Below are 17,047 nucleotides of genomic sequence, written 5' to 3' on the forward strand. Positions count from 1 at the left end.
ATAACTGATTCTGGATCTACCTGGAAACATATAATCACGTACCAAAACCAGTGTCATGGACGAATTTTTTCCTGCTAATTGAGAGAATTTTTCCCTGCTAATTGAGAGAACACCAGTCATTTTAGGATTACATATCAGTTGAAAAAAAAAAAAAAGGAACAAAAATGTCAACCACCTCATATGATTCAAGATATAAATGTCATGTCAACTACACTATCACTCACCTAAGGGCTGAAAACCCAGCTGGAAATAGACCAGAGAGAGCAGCTCAAGTAATCCATAAACTTCAGTCCTCTTTACTAATATTTATTGCTACAAGATGTAAAAGTTGATATACACCACCACAAATTATTCATATTTATTAAGTCACTTAAAATGATCTATTGGTTGGGTTTGAAGATGAAGAAGACTTGGCTTTTGCAAAATCCACAAGATCTTTGAAAAGTGCGTCCTCAGGTTTATCTGGTTTGGATGGGGAAGAAGTAGAATTAATCGAGAGATTCTTTGTTTGTCCAACTAAGCTGTCATAAGAGCTCGTCGATCCAGTTCTTGAGGGAGGGGAACCACCAGAAACATGTTTCTCAAAGTATTGCTGTCTCTGATCATATCTGGCAGGTGGTGGAGGGAGTGGGGTAGTAATAGGAGCATCCCAAGGTGCTGGAGGCAAGTTATCAGCAGATTTGGCCTTTGTATCGGATTCGTTGTGGTGGTTTTTTCTAGCAAACAAAGATGCAGTGGGGTTCAGGAAGTCATCATCAGCAGTTGGGTTTAGCAAATCATCCGGAGGGGGTGCAGATGAAGATGGCTTGGGACTTGACCGTGGGATGGGGCTTGCATTGTTTGAATTAGTTGAAGCAGCAATAGGTGAGGATCCTTCTGTTCCGAAAGATCTTTCAGATTCAAATCTGTCACCACTGAGATAATCAACCATTTTCCCATCTGTAAAAACTGATCTCTTTGATGAAGGCGGGGGAGGAAGAAATGGAGTAATTCGTGTAGGTTCACTCTTCACATCGATAGTCTTCCGCCCCTGTCCTTGTGATGGATCTCTTGAAGATCTGCATATTGAGTGACAGTAACACATCAAGAAAGGGAAAAAGAAAAGCCAAGGACCACACCATCGAAGGATACTAGTAGAGATTTTGGGGAAAAAACAACAAAACATCCCTGCACTTTTTGGAATCTTTAAGTAAATTAAAGAATAAACCTACACTCTAGAATGGCTATAAAGATACTGACAATTATAATTTATAAGCTCTCTTTATCATAAAATATCCCCCAAGGGACAAACTATTGGCAATTATATCTACTCAGGGACGTGTAGATCATGCAAGATCTCATACTCATTGCTCAAGAAATTCTCACTCAAAGAAGATTCTTAATCAAGAAACAGTGTTATGCACATACCAAAACACAGATGAATAAAGTAAATCACAGCGATACTAAATTGCACCATTTCTTAAGCATGCTGGACACCAATAAATTCTCCTCTGAACTTGAGAACACTGAAGTTATGGTCACGCCAGAGGCAGCAGCAGGAAGAGTAGGTCCAGAAAGGAAATTAAAAAATCAAGAATTGGGTACCAATACCATGGACCCTTCTACCCCAAACTTTCCCCTCCAAGACTTTTGAAGGCCTTTGCCCTCGCAAGTACTGTTACGCGGCGCCTTCCTGAGACTTCTTGGAAGGGCGACGTAAGGCTAAGCAACCGAAGATTCCAAAGTTGCTATCCGCCAACCGGGGTCCCCTCCGCACGCTAGACGAGACTGTCAGTGCCGTGCGGGAAAACCAATGTCAGGAACAATTGAGAGAACAGAAAAGTGAATTGAGAATGAGAAAGAAAGAGAGCTTGTTTGCATTAATGAAAATTGATTACAATGAGAGCAAGCGGTGTCGAGGGGGAGAGACACCAGTACAGAGAATTGATTGCTTGCTTGAAAGTTTTGATTGTTTGATCCCCCCTAATAATGCTTTAAAAATAAAAACCCAAGTCATAGAGCTAGACATGGTTTTGCTAGAGAAACACAACCAAAATTACATAAAGTAAACTACTCTATAATTACAACAAAAGAGACCTAACTAGAGCAGGTCCATGTGCACCCTCGGTCGGGGCACTGTCATACGCGCAAGGCACGGTGCGCGCGCGCACTGGGGCGCGGGCGCTAGGTGCTGGGCGCTGGCACTGTAGCTGGGCTGCACTGACATTGGGCGCTGGGCACGCGTTGGGGCACGGCCAGCACAGGGGCGCGCGCGAGGGAAATTGATGGGGCGACATAGGCAGAAGCAACCTTGTCACTTGGGGCGTCCGAGACCACGGGGCCGTCCATGGCGCTAGGTGCTGAGAGGCTTGCCATGGCGCCATGGGGCGCGCCCAAGGGGTCATGGGGCATGGCTGGAAAGCCGCCCATGACATTCTCCCCCACCTGAGTTGGCGACGTCCTCGGCGCCTTGTTTGCAAGATAGTCATCGATCAGGTGCTTGTAGGCTTTGAGGCTGGTGCCTCTCTCCCATGTATTCTCTTCGGCATCACATCCCAACCATTTCACCAGGAACTCTTGGTGATCTTTTCTTGAGGCATGTATGACTCGATCGTTGAGGATGGCTTCTACTATCTTTTTTCCGGTTGCTTGTGGGCCTCGGATACTGGGTATTGTGAGCTGGCTGCGTGAAGGATCTTCTTTGTCTTCTCGAAAAGGCTTTAGAAGACTGACATGAAACACAGGATGAATCTTCCACCAAGCTGGGGTATCCACCCGGTATGCTACCTTCCCAATGCGCCTCTCAATGGACAGAGGGCCAATGTATTTTTGCAACAGGCGGGGGTCATGGACCCCTGCAAATAGGTATCTCTTTGGGATCTTCACCATCACCTTGTCCCCAACCTGATATTCCACAAAGCGGCGATTTTGATCTGCATGCCTCTTCATCCGCTTTTGTGCCTTCACTAGATAGCTCCGCACTATCTCTAAATTCTGCTTCCATTCTTTCGAGAAGCTAGCTGCTCGTGGAGATTTGGCCATGTTTGGGGCATTCACAGTGTGTGGGAGTAGCGGTTGCTGCCCGGTAACAATTTCAAAAGCGCTCCTGTTTGTGCTAGAGCTCTTTTGTGAGTTGAAACACAGTTGGGCCGCATCCAATAGCTTCACCCAATTCTTCTGCGAGCCGGTAACAAAGTGCCGCAAGTATTCCTCCAACATGCCATTGAACCGCTCCGTCTGGCCATCGGATTGTGGGTGAAAACTTGAGCTGTGACTCAATTTAGACCCCAAGCACTTAAAGAGCTGGGTCCAAAAGTTGCTAGTGAAGCGAGAGTCACGATCGCTAACAATATCCTTGGGCAGACCCCAATATTTGACAACATGGGTGAAGAAGAGTCGAGCTGTCTCCTCTGCTGATATATACTTGGGTGCTGAAATGAAAGTAGCATATTTGGAAAACCGATCAACCACGACCAAGATAGTCGTGAGATCTCCAACCTTGGGCAAGCCGGTGATGAAATCCAATGAGACGCTTTCCCAAGGCCTCTTTGGGACAGGTAATGGCTCCAACAGGCCCGCTTGCGTCAAGCGATCGGACTTGTCTTTCTGGCATACTAGGCAAGTCTTCACATACTGAGCGACATCATCTGCCATCTGAGGCCAATAATATGCACGGCGTAGCAGTGCCATGGTACGCTCTTCTCCCGGGTGGCCTGCCCATAGAGTATCGTGACATTCCATTAGGAGAGTTCTCCGCAAATCTCCTCCTTTAGGAACATAAAGGCGGTTTCCTTTTGCCTTCAAGAACCCGTCCTCCATGTAGAACTGGCGAGTTTTCCCTTGACCTGCTAGGTCGACCAAGTACTGTGCCGAAGGGTCTTTGCTGAGAAGATCCTGGATTTGATCTTTTATGGTGGTAGCTACTTCGCTCCCCCTGAGGGTGGCGAGCAAGCATACCGATGCTAGATCGGCCCTTCGGCTAAGTGCATCCGCAACATGGTTGGTCTTCCCACTTCGGTATTCCAGATTGAAGTGAAATTCCGCTAGGAGCTCCTGCCATCTGGCCTGGCGGCCATTTAGACTTGGCTGGGTCATGAAGTGACTGACAGCCGTGTTATCCGTCTTCACCACAAATGGGGATCCCAGAAGATAGTGCCTCCAAAGGCGCAAGCAGTGGACAACAGCCAATAATTCTTTCTCGTGAGCCGCATAGCGCCGTTCTGCATCCTTCAACTTTCTACTCTCGTAGGCCACCGGGTGCCCCTCTTGTAGCAAGACTCCGCCCAAGGCGTAGTCGGAGGCATCCGTTTCCACCTCGAAAGGTTTAGTCAAATCAGGCAAGGCCAAGACAGGGCTACTAGACATAGCCGCTTTTAGTGAATTGAAAGCGTCTGCTCTCTTTGGCGACCAATCCCAAGGTGTGATCTTCTTGAGGAGTTCCGTCAGTGGTAATGCAATGAGGGAGTAGTCCTTGACGAACCGCCGATAAAAGTTGCATAGGCCAAGGAAAGCCCTCACGGCATGGATATCCTTGGGTGGTGGCCAATCTGTGATAGCCCTGATCTTTTGTTGGTCCATCTTGATGCGACCTTCTTCAACAACATGCCCGAGGAAGTCAATCTGTTTTTGGGCAAAAGAGCATTTGGACAGCTTTACGTATAATTCATGCTCTCGCAACCGAGTTAGGACTTTCCTCAGGTGCTCCAGGTGTTCGCCTAACGTTTTGCTGTACACCACAATGTCGTCCAGGTATACTACCACAAATTCGTCAATGTATTCTCGAAAGACCTGGTTCATTAGGGTGCAAAACGTGGCCGGAGCATTGGTCAAGCCGAACGGCATGACCAGGAAGTCGAACGAGCCATATCTGGTTACACATGTCGTCTTGGACTCGTCTCCTTCAGCAATGCGGACTTGCCAATAACCTGTCTTCAGGTCTACTTTGGTGAACACTGTGGCTCCGCCCAGTCTATCAAACAAGTCCGCCATTAGTGGTATGGGATACTTGTTCTTCACGGTGATCTTGTTGAGAGCTCGATAGTCAACACAGAGCCTTAGGGTACCGTCATGTTTCTTTTGGAATAGTACAGGTGACCCATAAGGTGATTTGGAGGGAACGATGATCCCCGTGTCCAGCATCTCCGTCAATTGTCTCCGAAGCTCGGTGAGTTCGGGTTGTGACATTCTGTAGGGTGCGCGGGCAGGTGGCTTCGCGCCAGGCACCAATTCAATTTCATGATCGACCGTCCGCCTAGGCGGGAGTCGCTTCGGCATGTCTTGTGGCATGACATCCTCAAACTCCTTCATGAGCTCCTTCACAGGCGTTGGAATAGGGCCTGAAGAAGACCCAATCTCTTCATTGCAAAGGGTAGCCAGGAACGTGGGTTCTTGTCGGTGGACCCCCTTCTTCAGTTGCAATGCAGAGATATTTCCTGATGCCATCTTTATGGTTGTGCACGGGACAATGCAAGGTTTGGCCCCGTTTGCTCCCATCATCAGAAGCATGTCCGCATAGGGTATGGGAATGATGTTAGTTTGCCTCATGAATTCCAACCCCACTATCAAGTCGAAATCGTCAATGATCACAACCCGCAAGTCGAACTTGCCTTCATAAGGACCCATCTTTACCGGCACTCCTTTGGCTATTCCGCCCACCAATTGGGGTGGCGAGTTGATAGCTTTGACACGACCCTTACCCTTTCCAACAACTAGACCAAGGCGTTCTACTTCTGTGGTGGCCAAGTAGTTGTGCGTAGCGCCTGTGTCTATCATGGCCTTAATAGGCTTGCCATTTACTCTCAAGTCGACAAACATCAGGGTCTTCTCCTTTCTGGGAGGAGGCCCGTTGCCTGTCTTTGCTTTTCCCTTCTTGGCCGTTGAGTTTGGGTCTTTCTTTTTGCATATGCCGGCACTGGTGCCTTCTACAGCATTGGAAATGGAACAAACAAGTGCATTGAAGGCACCTATTGGTTCTGTCTGATCCGCATCATCCTCATCATCCGTCCCATCATCCAAAATTTGATGGGCGTTCATCTGTGCCTGTGGGCATTCATTGTTCCAATGTGGTCCGCCGCAATGACGACACCCTGAGGGGGGCTTCCGCCCCCGATCATTATTATGAGATGCAGCACTATTGCTGCCTGAGGAAGAACCTTTTGATTTGGTCGCACTACGATCTCCCCCACTTCTGCTGGGGCCAGCATTGTAGGATTGGCCCCCTTTGAATCCCCCACGGGCTGGTGGTTGAGGTTTATCCTTTCGAGCATCCACTTGATAGTCACTGAGGCATTCCGCGGCTTGGATGGCCTTGGGCAAGGTATCCACCCTCTGTCTTTGTATTTCCATGCGGGCATAGGGTTTCAAGCCTTCCATGAACGTGAAAAGTTTGTCCTTGTCGCCCATGTCCCTTATGTTCAGCATGAGGGCAGAGAACTCGCGGACATAATCTCGGACTGACTTCGTTTGCCTGAGCTCCCGAAGTTTCCTCCGTGCATTATACTCGACGTTCTCGGGGAAGAACTGTAAGCGGATGGCTGCTTTTAGTTCTTCCCATGTCTCAAGAGCATCCTCGCCTGCTTTTATGGCTTCATATTTAACACGCCACCAGAGTTTGGCGTCGCCTTGTAGATACATGGCAGCAGTTGCGACCTTCTTTGGCTCTTCCAGTTCGCCCACAGCGTCAAAGTACTGCTCGATGTCAAAGATAAAATTTTCCACTTCTTTGGCATTTCGAGAACCCTGGTAGGGCTTTGGTTCAGGAATCTTGAGTTTCTGGGGTGCCAGGGCAATGTTTGCCGCGCCCCCAATGGGATTGCCCCCTCCTCGGAGTAGGCCTTGTAAGGCAGCATTGACAACATTGATCTGATTAGTCAAATTGTCGATGGTTACTTGCATGGCAGTCAGTCGATCTGCCTCCTGAGTCCTATGGGCTAGGTCCTCATCTCTTTGTGTGGCGGCCGCTTGTGCGGCTGCATCAGTGTCAGTAGCAATGTTTACAATGTCTTGTTCGGCCTGCCGCATCCTGCGGTCCAGGTCCTCCACCCTTTCAGGCACGGGTCGAAATCTGTTGACCGCCGTTTCCAAAACCAAGAGGCGGTCTCCATGGTTCACCATGGTCAGAAAATGATGACAATAGCAACGTGTTCCCTCGTCCGATGTCGAGCCTAAGCTCTGATACCAACTGTTACGCGGCGCCTTCCTGAGACTTCTTGGAAGGGCGACGTAAGGCTAAGCAACCGAAGATTCCAAAGTTGCTATCCGCCAACCGGGGTCCCCTCCGCACGCTAGACGAGACTGTCAGTGCCGTGCGGGAAAACCAATGTCAGGAACAATTGAGAGAACAGAAAAGTGAATTGAGAATGAGAAAGAAAGAGAGCTTGTTTGCATTAATGAAAATTGATTACAATGAGAGCAAGCGGTGTCGAGGGGGAGAGACACCAGTACAGAGAATTGATTGCTTGCTTGAAAGTTTTGATTGTTTGATCCCCCCTAATAATGCTTTAAAAATAAAAACCCAAGTCATAGAGCTAGACATGGTTTTGCTAGAGAAACACAACCAAAATTACATAAAGTAAACTACTCTATAATTACAACAAAAGAGACCTAACTAGAGCAGGTCCATGTGCACCCTCGGTCGGGGCACTGTCATACGCGCAAGGCACGGTGCGCGCGCGCACTGGGGCGCGGGCGCTAGGTGCTGGGCGCTGGCACTGTAGCTGGGCTGCACTGACATTGGGCGCTGGGCACGCGTTGGGGCACGGCCAGCACAGGGGCGCGCGCGAGGGAAATTGATGGGGCGACATAGGCAGAAGCAACCTTGTCACTTGGGGCGTCCGAGACCACGGGGCCGTCCATGGCGCTAGGTGCTGAGAGGCTTGCCATGGCGCCATGGGGCGCGCCCAAGGGGTCATGGGGCATGGCTGGAAAGCCGCCCATGACAGTACTTATGGTAATATAATCAGCCCATTATTCTGTTAAAAAATGTAAAAAGGAAATGAAACACTACCAATTCCTCTTTTTTATCCCCAAAATTTCATATTAAAAAACTGGACATATGTTTATGCTGGTGGAAAATAAAAATCAGAAGCTAATTATTATTTATATGAGAGCTTGGTAATGAATGATAACCTGGTAATGATGTTGCGAAAAAGCTTCATCAACTCTTTTATGTATTAATCACTATGAATGTTTGAAACCTTGGTGAAACCCAAAGTCTGAAACAATATCACAATTCTAGTCTCTTTTCAATAGCACCAATGGAGTTAACTACCCACTGTTTTTTAGTAAGAAAATGTGACAGTAGGCTACCTCCGATGCATGTCAAACAGGCTAAATATCAAGTGTACTAACTACCTAACCAGCTGAGAGAACCAAAGTGAAAATGATCTCTAGGAACCATTTGACATAAAATTCTTCCCCACAAATGAAATCCAACTTCCCTTCATGGAGAATAAAGGGATTTAATTTATATTCTCATATAAATGACCATCTAAAGATCACATCGAAATGTATTTACTGCATCACGTACTATTAAGTGGCAATATTTGCAGTAAGAACAGAGAATACGCCTGGCAAAACTAAAAAAAACTTACTGTGTGGGTGCCGGGTGAGGAGAGAAGGAACAGTATAGCAGCAAAATGAACAAGCATTACCTCCGTGCTAAGCCAGAGAAATCATCTTCTGACTCATCATCCTCATGATTCACATTCATAAGGGGTGCAACAGGAGTTTCTCTCGGCGGTGCAGTAATGGTTGAAGTTCCATTGGCAATATCATCATGTTTACGAAGAACTCGCTGCAGATTGTCATTGAGTGCCAATCCTTTACACAGCAGATCCTCGTCTCTAAATTTGCAAAGGAAAACAAGTTAAGGAGCTATTTGAAATGAAATAAAACCACAAAAACGACAGGTTCTTACACAGTGTTGTTCACAAGAATCATCACACGCTTTTGGTAAGAACGGCACTGCTCAACAAGATCGACTATCACCTCATCCTTCACGGACTGCATAGATATCACGTAATAAATTAAAACATGAACGATAATTCATCTTGAATTCTTAACAAGTACCGCCAAGCATGAATTGTATGTAACAATGATGATGAACCAATATGGATTAGCACTCAATGATGGAATGGAACATCACTTATCCAAAAAGGGAATACAACATGAAAGCTCCTTGTATTTCAGCTTACCAAAGTACTGAAAGGAAGAATAGGGTATCTATAATTGACCATATGGACTAAAACCTACAAGTTTAGAGAAGTTTCAAGATATCTGTAATAGGAACATAAAAATATCTCAATCAACACTAAAATGACAGATTCCCAATTGTTCTCAGCTTCATGTCCACAAGTACTTCAGTATATTCCCCAAAAATGTTTGATGCCTTCTACTTTCAACACTCAATCTTTAAACCTAAACTTATCATTCAACCTTAATGTACTGCAGCAATATTTTTCTTCAAAAACCTAGATGCAGCAACATGCCCCCACCAAAAAGCAGAGAATAACCATGCCAGAAATGTTACATTAAAGGACTTATGAAGGTACAATGTCTTTTTTCGTCTATTAATTTTGTTTCTTTGGGGAGGGGGTAGTTAATCTTTTTAACTAAGCTTCTCTTTTCAAATAGTGAAGGGGTGGGAGGGAGAACAGAAAGTGTAGTTTTCCACTTGACCCAATACAGTGGTCAAAGACTATCCAAACTAAAGAAATTCATTTGACCTACGAATCATTCATTCGCCCCTTCCAGTTTTCAACTTTATAGTAGTGAATGAGGGAAAGTAACCACTATGAACCTGAGAAACAAGAAAAAAACAAGTTCTGACCTGAGGATTCTTTGGATCCAAGGCACCAAGCATCTCCGTTAGAACATCTGCTAGCCCGTCAGCACTTTGAATCTCCGCAACACTGAAAAGACAGGAAATGGAAATGTCGCTTACTTGAAATTACCAGTTCTTTTTTCTTTCTACATTTCTTTTATACATGAGGTCTCGTTAAACAGCAACAAGTGACAGAAGGCATTGGACAAAGTTGTAATAAAGTTTGACATAAGTCGGATAAAAATCCACAGTAATTAAAGTGCATAGTCTCTCCAAAGGCCATATAGTACCACCTCTGCTAAGATGGGAGCGTATAATACCAACTAAAAAAGGTTACTGAATCAATGTTGTGAGCAGCATCCAAACTGGCAACATCAAAACTGTGTTTCGATAAAAGTTGCTCTATTTCACCAAAAATTCTTAATGGTTACTACATTCTTCAAGTATCAATGCATCAGCTACGAAAGGATCAGATCTACTATCACGTTGACATAATGTAAAAGAGAAAGGAAAAAAAAAAAAGCAATGCATTGTTCCAATCAAAAATTTCACCTAGACTTTAACAAGGTTGCAATTAGGGGTCGCAATTTTGGCCCAGACCCAATCGACACGCCCAACCCGCCCAGATTTTCATGGGTTTGGGCATGACATACAATTATGATGGGCTAAGTTTGGGCTAGCCCAACTTAACCCATTTGTCCAAGGTAGCCCAAAGCAGCCCATTACTTTAGCCCAAATTGACCCATTCATTATTGGGAAAATGACATAAACTAGCTACTTCAGACTCTTTATTACAAAACATAACTATACTCTCTTATTTACACTTAAACTCTTTATTACAAACATAACTATACTCTTTCTTATTTACAAAACCTAACACGACAAATTATAAGAATCTTCATTTATCATTTTTTTAATTATTTTTTATTTTTAAAAAAATATTTTTCTATTTTATTTAAAAAATATTTTTTTTATTTTTTTTTAAAAAGTATTTTTTAAAATTTAATTTTTTAAGTTTTAATTTTTTTAAAAAAAAAAAAATTTTGCTCAATGCTTAAAAAAATTCGTCAAAATTTTGTATATGAAAAATTGAGGATGCATTGTGTCAAAATTTGAGTATAGCTTGAAAAAATAAACTTATAATTGGTTTTTAAAAAATATTGATTTTGGATTTGTTTAAAAGTTATGAATATTGTAAAGAATTGAATCAACTTGGGCGGGTTGGGTTACAGCCCATTATTTAGCCTATCTTGACCCATCCCATTCTGGCCCAAATACACTTTGGGCAGGGTTGGGCATTAGCCCATCTATCTATTCAGCCCATCTTGATTAGCCCAACTTCAGCCCAAATAGCCCATTTGCCACCCCTAGTTGCAATAATTGAAGGATACCGCAAGTACTCACTCATATTTTAATTTCTAGACAGTTAAATTGAGAGTCTAAAAGAAACACTTATTGAGCTCTAAAACACAGAGGTGCATATAAACAGTATTGGAGCACCTTTTTTTGTGCAAGGGTAACCACCAATATTGGAGCACTTACTGAAAATAGAAAGGTGCAATACCTGAGTCCAGAAGGATCGGATTCAAGAGAGGCCTCAACTGCAGCTTCCTCATAAGCTGAAGGCGTGTGGACTATTGGATGGGTTTGTGGTGGTGTAAATAAAGGTACACTATTTTCCTCTCGAGGTGGAAACTCAACACCCGCGGCCTGCGATATTCATTTTTAAGGAAAACATATGAAGATTTGAATGAATTTATGATAGGTGATCAATCAAATTGATAAAAACTACTATTATCTACAGAACCAAAGCATACATCTTAGTGCTGTGAGGTTAACCTTTTCTTTTTCTTTTCCTATTAGACAGCAGCTATATATGTTTTGTTAACGCTCCATCTAGAAAGTACATATTTCCAAAAAGGGCTTCTATGATAAAATATCTAAGTTATTAACTTATTAATACCAACTGCAACTGAAAACGTGAACCTTCGCACTACATTAAGGGAAAGATCAACCAAGAACGATGTTGCACAGGCTTTCACCCAAAGAATCACCTTCAGCTCATTATATGCAGCATAATACTGGGGAAATCTTCCACCCGGCCCTCCCAAAGCTTCTTGCCATGAATCTATCAAAATCAAAATCTTCTCCCTCACATTTAAATCAGGCTGTAATCAAATACAATAAACATAGTTATTAGAGATCTCAAAGAGGCATACCAAGTTGAGGAAACCACATATATTAGGAAGTTGTTACCTTCTTCTTCACAATTTTGACCATGTCTTTTAAAATGTCACGCTCCACAATTTGCTGAAACACATTTTCTCCACAATTTTTGCTCAGGGTCTCAAGAACCTGAATAAAAAGCTCGGAGAAAAAAATTAGAAATAATCTTCAATTCAAGTTTCTGTTTACAAAATTTTGCAACTTCAAAGGGCAAATCCCATGACGAGAGTCACATTTTAGAAGTGTTATATGCACATGAACAGATATACTCCCAGGATATTCATTGAATTTGTTACTGACAACTCAAATGTGTCTTGGGACACAAGCAGTCAAAACATGATGCGTAGATGAAGTGAATTGCTATGGCCAATAGTTATTGAACTATCTGCAAAATGCCAACACTATGAATGTGCTGAAACACAGAGGAGATATTTCAACATAGTACACCAGCAAGCTAGAGTTTGATAACTTTATTCACTTCCTATCAGTTATACGAGTTTCACAGACGATATGTCAGGAACGATAAGTTGAGACCAGTGGCATGTCATATTTGTTTGTTGAACTAATGATAAGTGGACGCTAGGATATGGGACGTTAAATTTTAGATCTGTATCTCTAATCATAATTGGGGAAAGCAAGAGAGCAATAATCTGGAAGATACCTCAGCAAATTTATCTATGTAGCCTAAACAAAAAGATGAAATCTAGTAAAAGTATGTGCAAATGAAATGTACTTACGAATAGTGTAAGGAGCTGTATTTTTGGATTCTTACTCCCTAAGCGTTTCTTGATAATCTTAAGAGCATCCTTTGCTTGTCTGCAAAAAGAATTTGATCGGTAAGCTGGTACGAAATCAACTATAGAAAAGCTCAACCTGGCAAAACAAACTAGGACAATTTGAAATTAACCTACACGAAGACAAAAAACTTCAGAAGATCATTAGATGGAAGTACATGAACTGACAGTGAAGAAATACCATTCAAGTAAAACAAAAAAAAAAATGGAGTGCACCTTAAGCTTTTATCAGCCAGAAAGTCTACCTCCAACTTTATTGTTGTTTTACCTACTTCACTGATATCATGCCCTGGAATTTCTTCGAGAGACTAAATTGGGATGAGTCAGTGGGTCATTTCAGGTTATAGTTGAAAGTGTGCTCACTTAAGAAAATGTATATAAATGTATCATGAATCATGACAGGCAGTCCTTGAAACGACCTCTACAAAATGTGGAGTGAAAGGAACACAGGTCTAATTCATCCTTTACACCACATTGTAGGACTAAGTTCAATGGAAAATCCTTACATAGTGTTCACTTTTTATCTTTTTTTGTTCGGGCAGGCGGGGATAGATATCCTTCTTAGATAGATCCTTTTTTTTTCCTTTTTTTTTTCTATATCCTTCTTAGATAGATATAGAAAACCAAAAGCATGTTTTCCATCAACAATAAACGTCTTCTCAAAATCCCTTCTTTTGTGTTATGGCAAGAGCTCACGACAAACCACATTTTTTATAATAAAAAGGAACAAAATTTCAGCACCTACCATACATCAAATCTCATACTAACTTAAGATTTTTGCTCAAAAAAGTTCGATTTCGGTCATCCCCACACGTAGTATAAGCCGATGAGCCTCCCAATGTTATAAAATTCATAATGACCTAACTGTAACAATGATTTGGACTTCGTCAAGCAAGAAGGCGAGTATTTATATGCCATTACCCTAACTAGTGAACATTTAGAACTGCAGCAGTCAAAGGAGAAGAACACAACAACAGGTAGGTAGACTTAGGTTCATAATGCTACATAGAAGTGCCAGGGGTGACACATACTATATTACCTAATAAGGACATCAAAGCCATTTGAGCACAATAAAAAAAATCTTCTTAAACATTTTTTTAGTGCTGACTGGATAGTCTTTGAGAGAATCACATTTTTCCAGAAGGTTCTCAACTTTGGTATTACGTCTTCTTTTCTGAGGAATGGACACATAGTCACAATTTCAGTCCCCGATAAAGCAATTACTTGGTGTCCATTCATAAATAACATATCACTACTTATATATTTTCACATAACAGCTTCATTTGTGATAAACAGCAGAGGAGTTTCTGTAGCTACACATTCAGCTTCTACAGCAAAAACAAAAAAAAAAGACCTGTTTTCCTTTCCTACACAAAGGAGGCAATAGAACAATCTTAAAAGTGGCAATTGCCTAAGAGCTTCTTCGTGCCATGCTATGAAGAGCTTGGTGTAGGGATTGCATTCATATTCTTCTCCTCCACTTCAACCAAGTATAGAAAATCTAGCCATTTTTTTCTAAATCTGTTAGGAGTGCGTTGGGTTATGCCAAGGGAAGTGAAGAGTTTGCTACCTTGCTGGCAAACTAAGAGAACCAGTAGAAAACTGAAGATGCTATGGAAGGCAATCCCATTATGTATTTTGTGGATAGAAACAAAAGATGTTTTGAAGGAAAGAAAGACCATATTTCTTCTCTAACGAGATGCTAAGAAAATTTATACTTTTGGTGTAAGGGCTATACAATAGAGGATATGACACCCCTGAGGATGTAATGGAGGAATTGTAATATTTTCTCTGTTTTTTGTAACTCTTGCAGTACCGATAGTTTTCTTTTTTTGATTGATACCATCCTGGTACCGATTTTTGATAAAATTTTACTTCACCTGATCAAAAAAACTTCATAAAGCAATAGCCAACTCGAAGGATCTCATTTAAAAGCAGTATTAACTTTTAATTACATAGTACTTCAAGCACAACATCAAAACTAACAGATTCATGAAGTAGCTTTGATTTCTTGATAAGAGATGCTCTATTCAAGTTCTACGACTGGGTTTTCCTTTGACCAATTTCCTCCATTCCATCTATCTCCTTACCTTAGGGTCTTCATTCACGCTTCTCTTACTTTCCCTACTTCTAGTGAGATCAAAGAAAAAGAAATTAAGAACATAATATACGAGGGACCTTCAATTTTGACATCGTCCATTCTGAAAATAGTAATGAGCCAGCTATGTTGTTTCCTCTTAGTAAATCATTTAGCTCCCGACGCATCTTAACCTTGAAAAGATATTTGACTAAACTAATGGATCAAAAAGGATAATTGATTATACTAATTCAACCAGATTCGCACCAATTTGGCTACAGATAGAACAAACAAGCTGTACATAGCAATCGTGTTCAGTAGAAGTATAAACACAAAACAAGAAGATGATACTAATTCAAAAGACTGAACAGAAAAAGAAGCGTAACGATATGGTTAGTGGTAGCAGCTTCCAGCATATATTAGCTTTTAACATGAACCTATTGAAGCACAATCCTCACTTGACCGTCTATATAATCCTTGCTGATGTAGATAAAAACACAAAACCAGCCTCGATATTAGAATAATCTTGATATTTGTTTTTTTTAAAATAACTGTGTTGTCCGGGTCAGCATGTGCGCACTTCGACTTATTACACTTATTACACAGGATACATGTCACCTTCCACCTGCATCAGGTACCCAGTAACTTTGTCCACCAAGGCTAGGACAGATGGAAGAAATCACCTAGTACTTTTGTCTAGGCTGCAATTTGAACCTAAGACCTCATAGTTTTCAACCACTTCATTGACCAGCTAGGCCACGGCCTTGGGTGCACAAAAAGAATCTCGACATTATGACCAACGAACGAAAAAATTAGGTACTTCACCTTCAGAAGCCAGAGCTAAGTTCCTTTCAAGTAATCTTTAATAGAATAAAACTAATTTTTCAACTAGAAATCATGGAGCATAGTGCAGTCAATATTCAAAACAAATATGCTAAGCTACAAAATACCAAATGAGACAGATAGGCAAGATAGTTACCCAGGATTCATGTTGATAATATCACAAAGCTCAATGTTTATAGCCCAGTCTGGACCAATCAACATATCACTAGTTGCCCTTTCTGCAACAGCCGCCGCATTGTTAGCCATCTTTTCTACTTTCCACCCTTTCTTCAAATTGTTCCACCTTTGATCTCCCTAAAAGGAAAAAAAAAATCAAAATGAAATGATTTTTTTTTATTTTATTACAAAGGGGTGGGGGAAGGATATGACAAGGTGGGAAACAAACAATCGAACTCTCACCAACAACGTGAAAATTCAGTTAGCCAACCAACTGAGCTACTAAGATCCCCTTAAAATGAAATGATAAATTCAAAGGTAAGAACATAAAACACAACCTTTAAACACTAAAAAAAAAAAGAACAATAAATGAATCAAAGTAGGACCTAACCAAGAATCAAACTAACCTTTGATTAAACAAAAGATACCAAGAAAATCACCAAGAATCAAAAAAGGAAACAGATGATCTAAATTCTCAATTCTTTACCCAAGAAAATTCTAATCCTAAAATGAACAGAAACAACACCCAATAATAAGGAAAGCATCAAGGTCAAAAATAGACCAGATCAATAATGAAGCAAACCCAAACAAGAATATTTTCAAGATCATGACTTTACAGAATAGAAATGAAGAAAGATCAAAGTAAAGGGTGTGAAAATCATATAGATAAGTAAGAAATAAAGCAGTCAAGATCTTGATATAATTTAAGTAATTTTACCTCTAGGAAAAGAAAAAGAACACACAATCTAGTGTAGGTGACTGCAAAGTAAACGTCTATTGGAGAGAGAGAGTGATTTGTTGGATTTAAGTGTGGGGTTTTTTTTTTGTAAAAGGTTTTACGTGTTATTTTAGCTTTCCTTGAAGTTTGACGGGGCAGGCTATTGTAAGCGCGTTATTGAACCCACTAGAAATGGACCGGTGGTTTAGTCTTAGCTTAGGATTGACCACTAGAACAATTGTGTGGAATGGAATTAACACAATGTTTTTTTCTTTACGAAAAGTGTGAACCCGCCGTCGCTAATTTTTTATTTTTTTATTCAGTGTCCGATATTCGCATTGAAACTCGATTATATCAGGATTTGCGCCGTGTAAGGCCGCATTCGGGGAAAGCGTTCTCTATCAAGGGTCTTTTCATATCCAAGGCTCGAA

General features: G+C 41.8%; 1 protein-coding gene across 4 annotated transcripts; it reads right to left on the reverse strand.

The window, feature by feature from the left end:
* Positions 1–155: 155 nt before the first annotated feature.
* LOC132627200 (TOM1-like protein 3) lies at positions 156–16,773 on the reverse strand. 4 transcript variants are annotated; one of them, XM_060342394.1, is made up of 11 exons: positions 16,306–16,444; positions 16,142–16,190; positions 15,879–16,036; positions 12,766–12,844; positions 12,059–12,157; positions 11,857–11,970; positions 11,367–11,512; positions 9,809–9,890; positions 8,897–8,982; positions 8,631–8,822; positions 156–1,058 (listed from the first exon to the last, which is right to left on the reverse strand). In XM_060342394.1, exons 3-11 carry the CDS (start codon positions 15,986–15,988, stop codon positions 371–373), a joined length of 1,596 nt encoding a protein of 531 aa, XP_060198377.1. In that variant the 5' UTR covers positions 15,989–16,036; positions 16,142–16,190; positions 16,306–16,444; the 3' UTR covers positions 156–370. The 4 variants fall into 4 exon arrangements, with proteins under 4 accessions (XP_060198377.1, XP_060198379.1, XP_060198375.1 ...); XM_060342396.1 differs by having other exon boundaries at positions 16,142–16,180; positions 16,306–16,442; XM_060342392.1 differs by lacking the exons at positions 16,142–16,190; positions 16,306–16,444 and adding an exon at positions 16,617–16,773.
* Positions 16,774–17,047: the final 274 nt, after the last annotated feature.

The sequence above is a fragment of the Lycium barbarum genome, chromosome 2 (genome assembly GCF_019175385.1).
Source record: "Lycium barbarum isolate Lr01 chromosome 2, ASM1917538v2, whole genome shotgun sequence".
NCBI lineage: Eukaryota > Viridiplantae > Streptophyta > Magnoliopsida > Solanales > Solanaceae > Lycium > Lycium barbarum.

Excerpts from the sequence above, each read along its gene's own strand:
- LOC132627200 (XM_060342392.1), bottom strand. The coding sequence starts at position 15,988 with ATGGCTAACAATGCGGCGGCTGTTGCAGAAAGGGCAACTAGTGATATG. Across the intron at positions 11,971-12,058 it reads TCAAAATTGTGAAGAAGAAG|CCTGATTTAAATGTGAGGGA; the intron begins GTAACAACTTCC and ends ATTTGATTACAG. Across the intron at positions 1,059-8,630 it reads TTCTCTGGCTTAGCACGGAG|ATCTTCAAGAGATCCATCAC; the intron begins GTAATGCTTGTT and ends CTCAATATGCAG.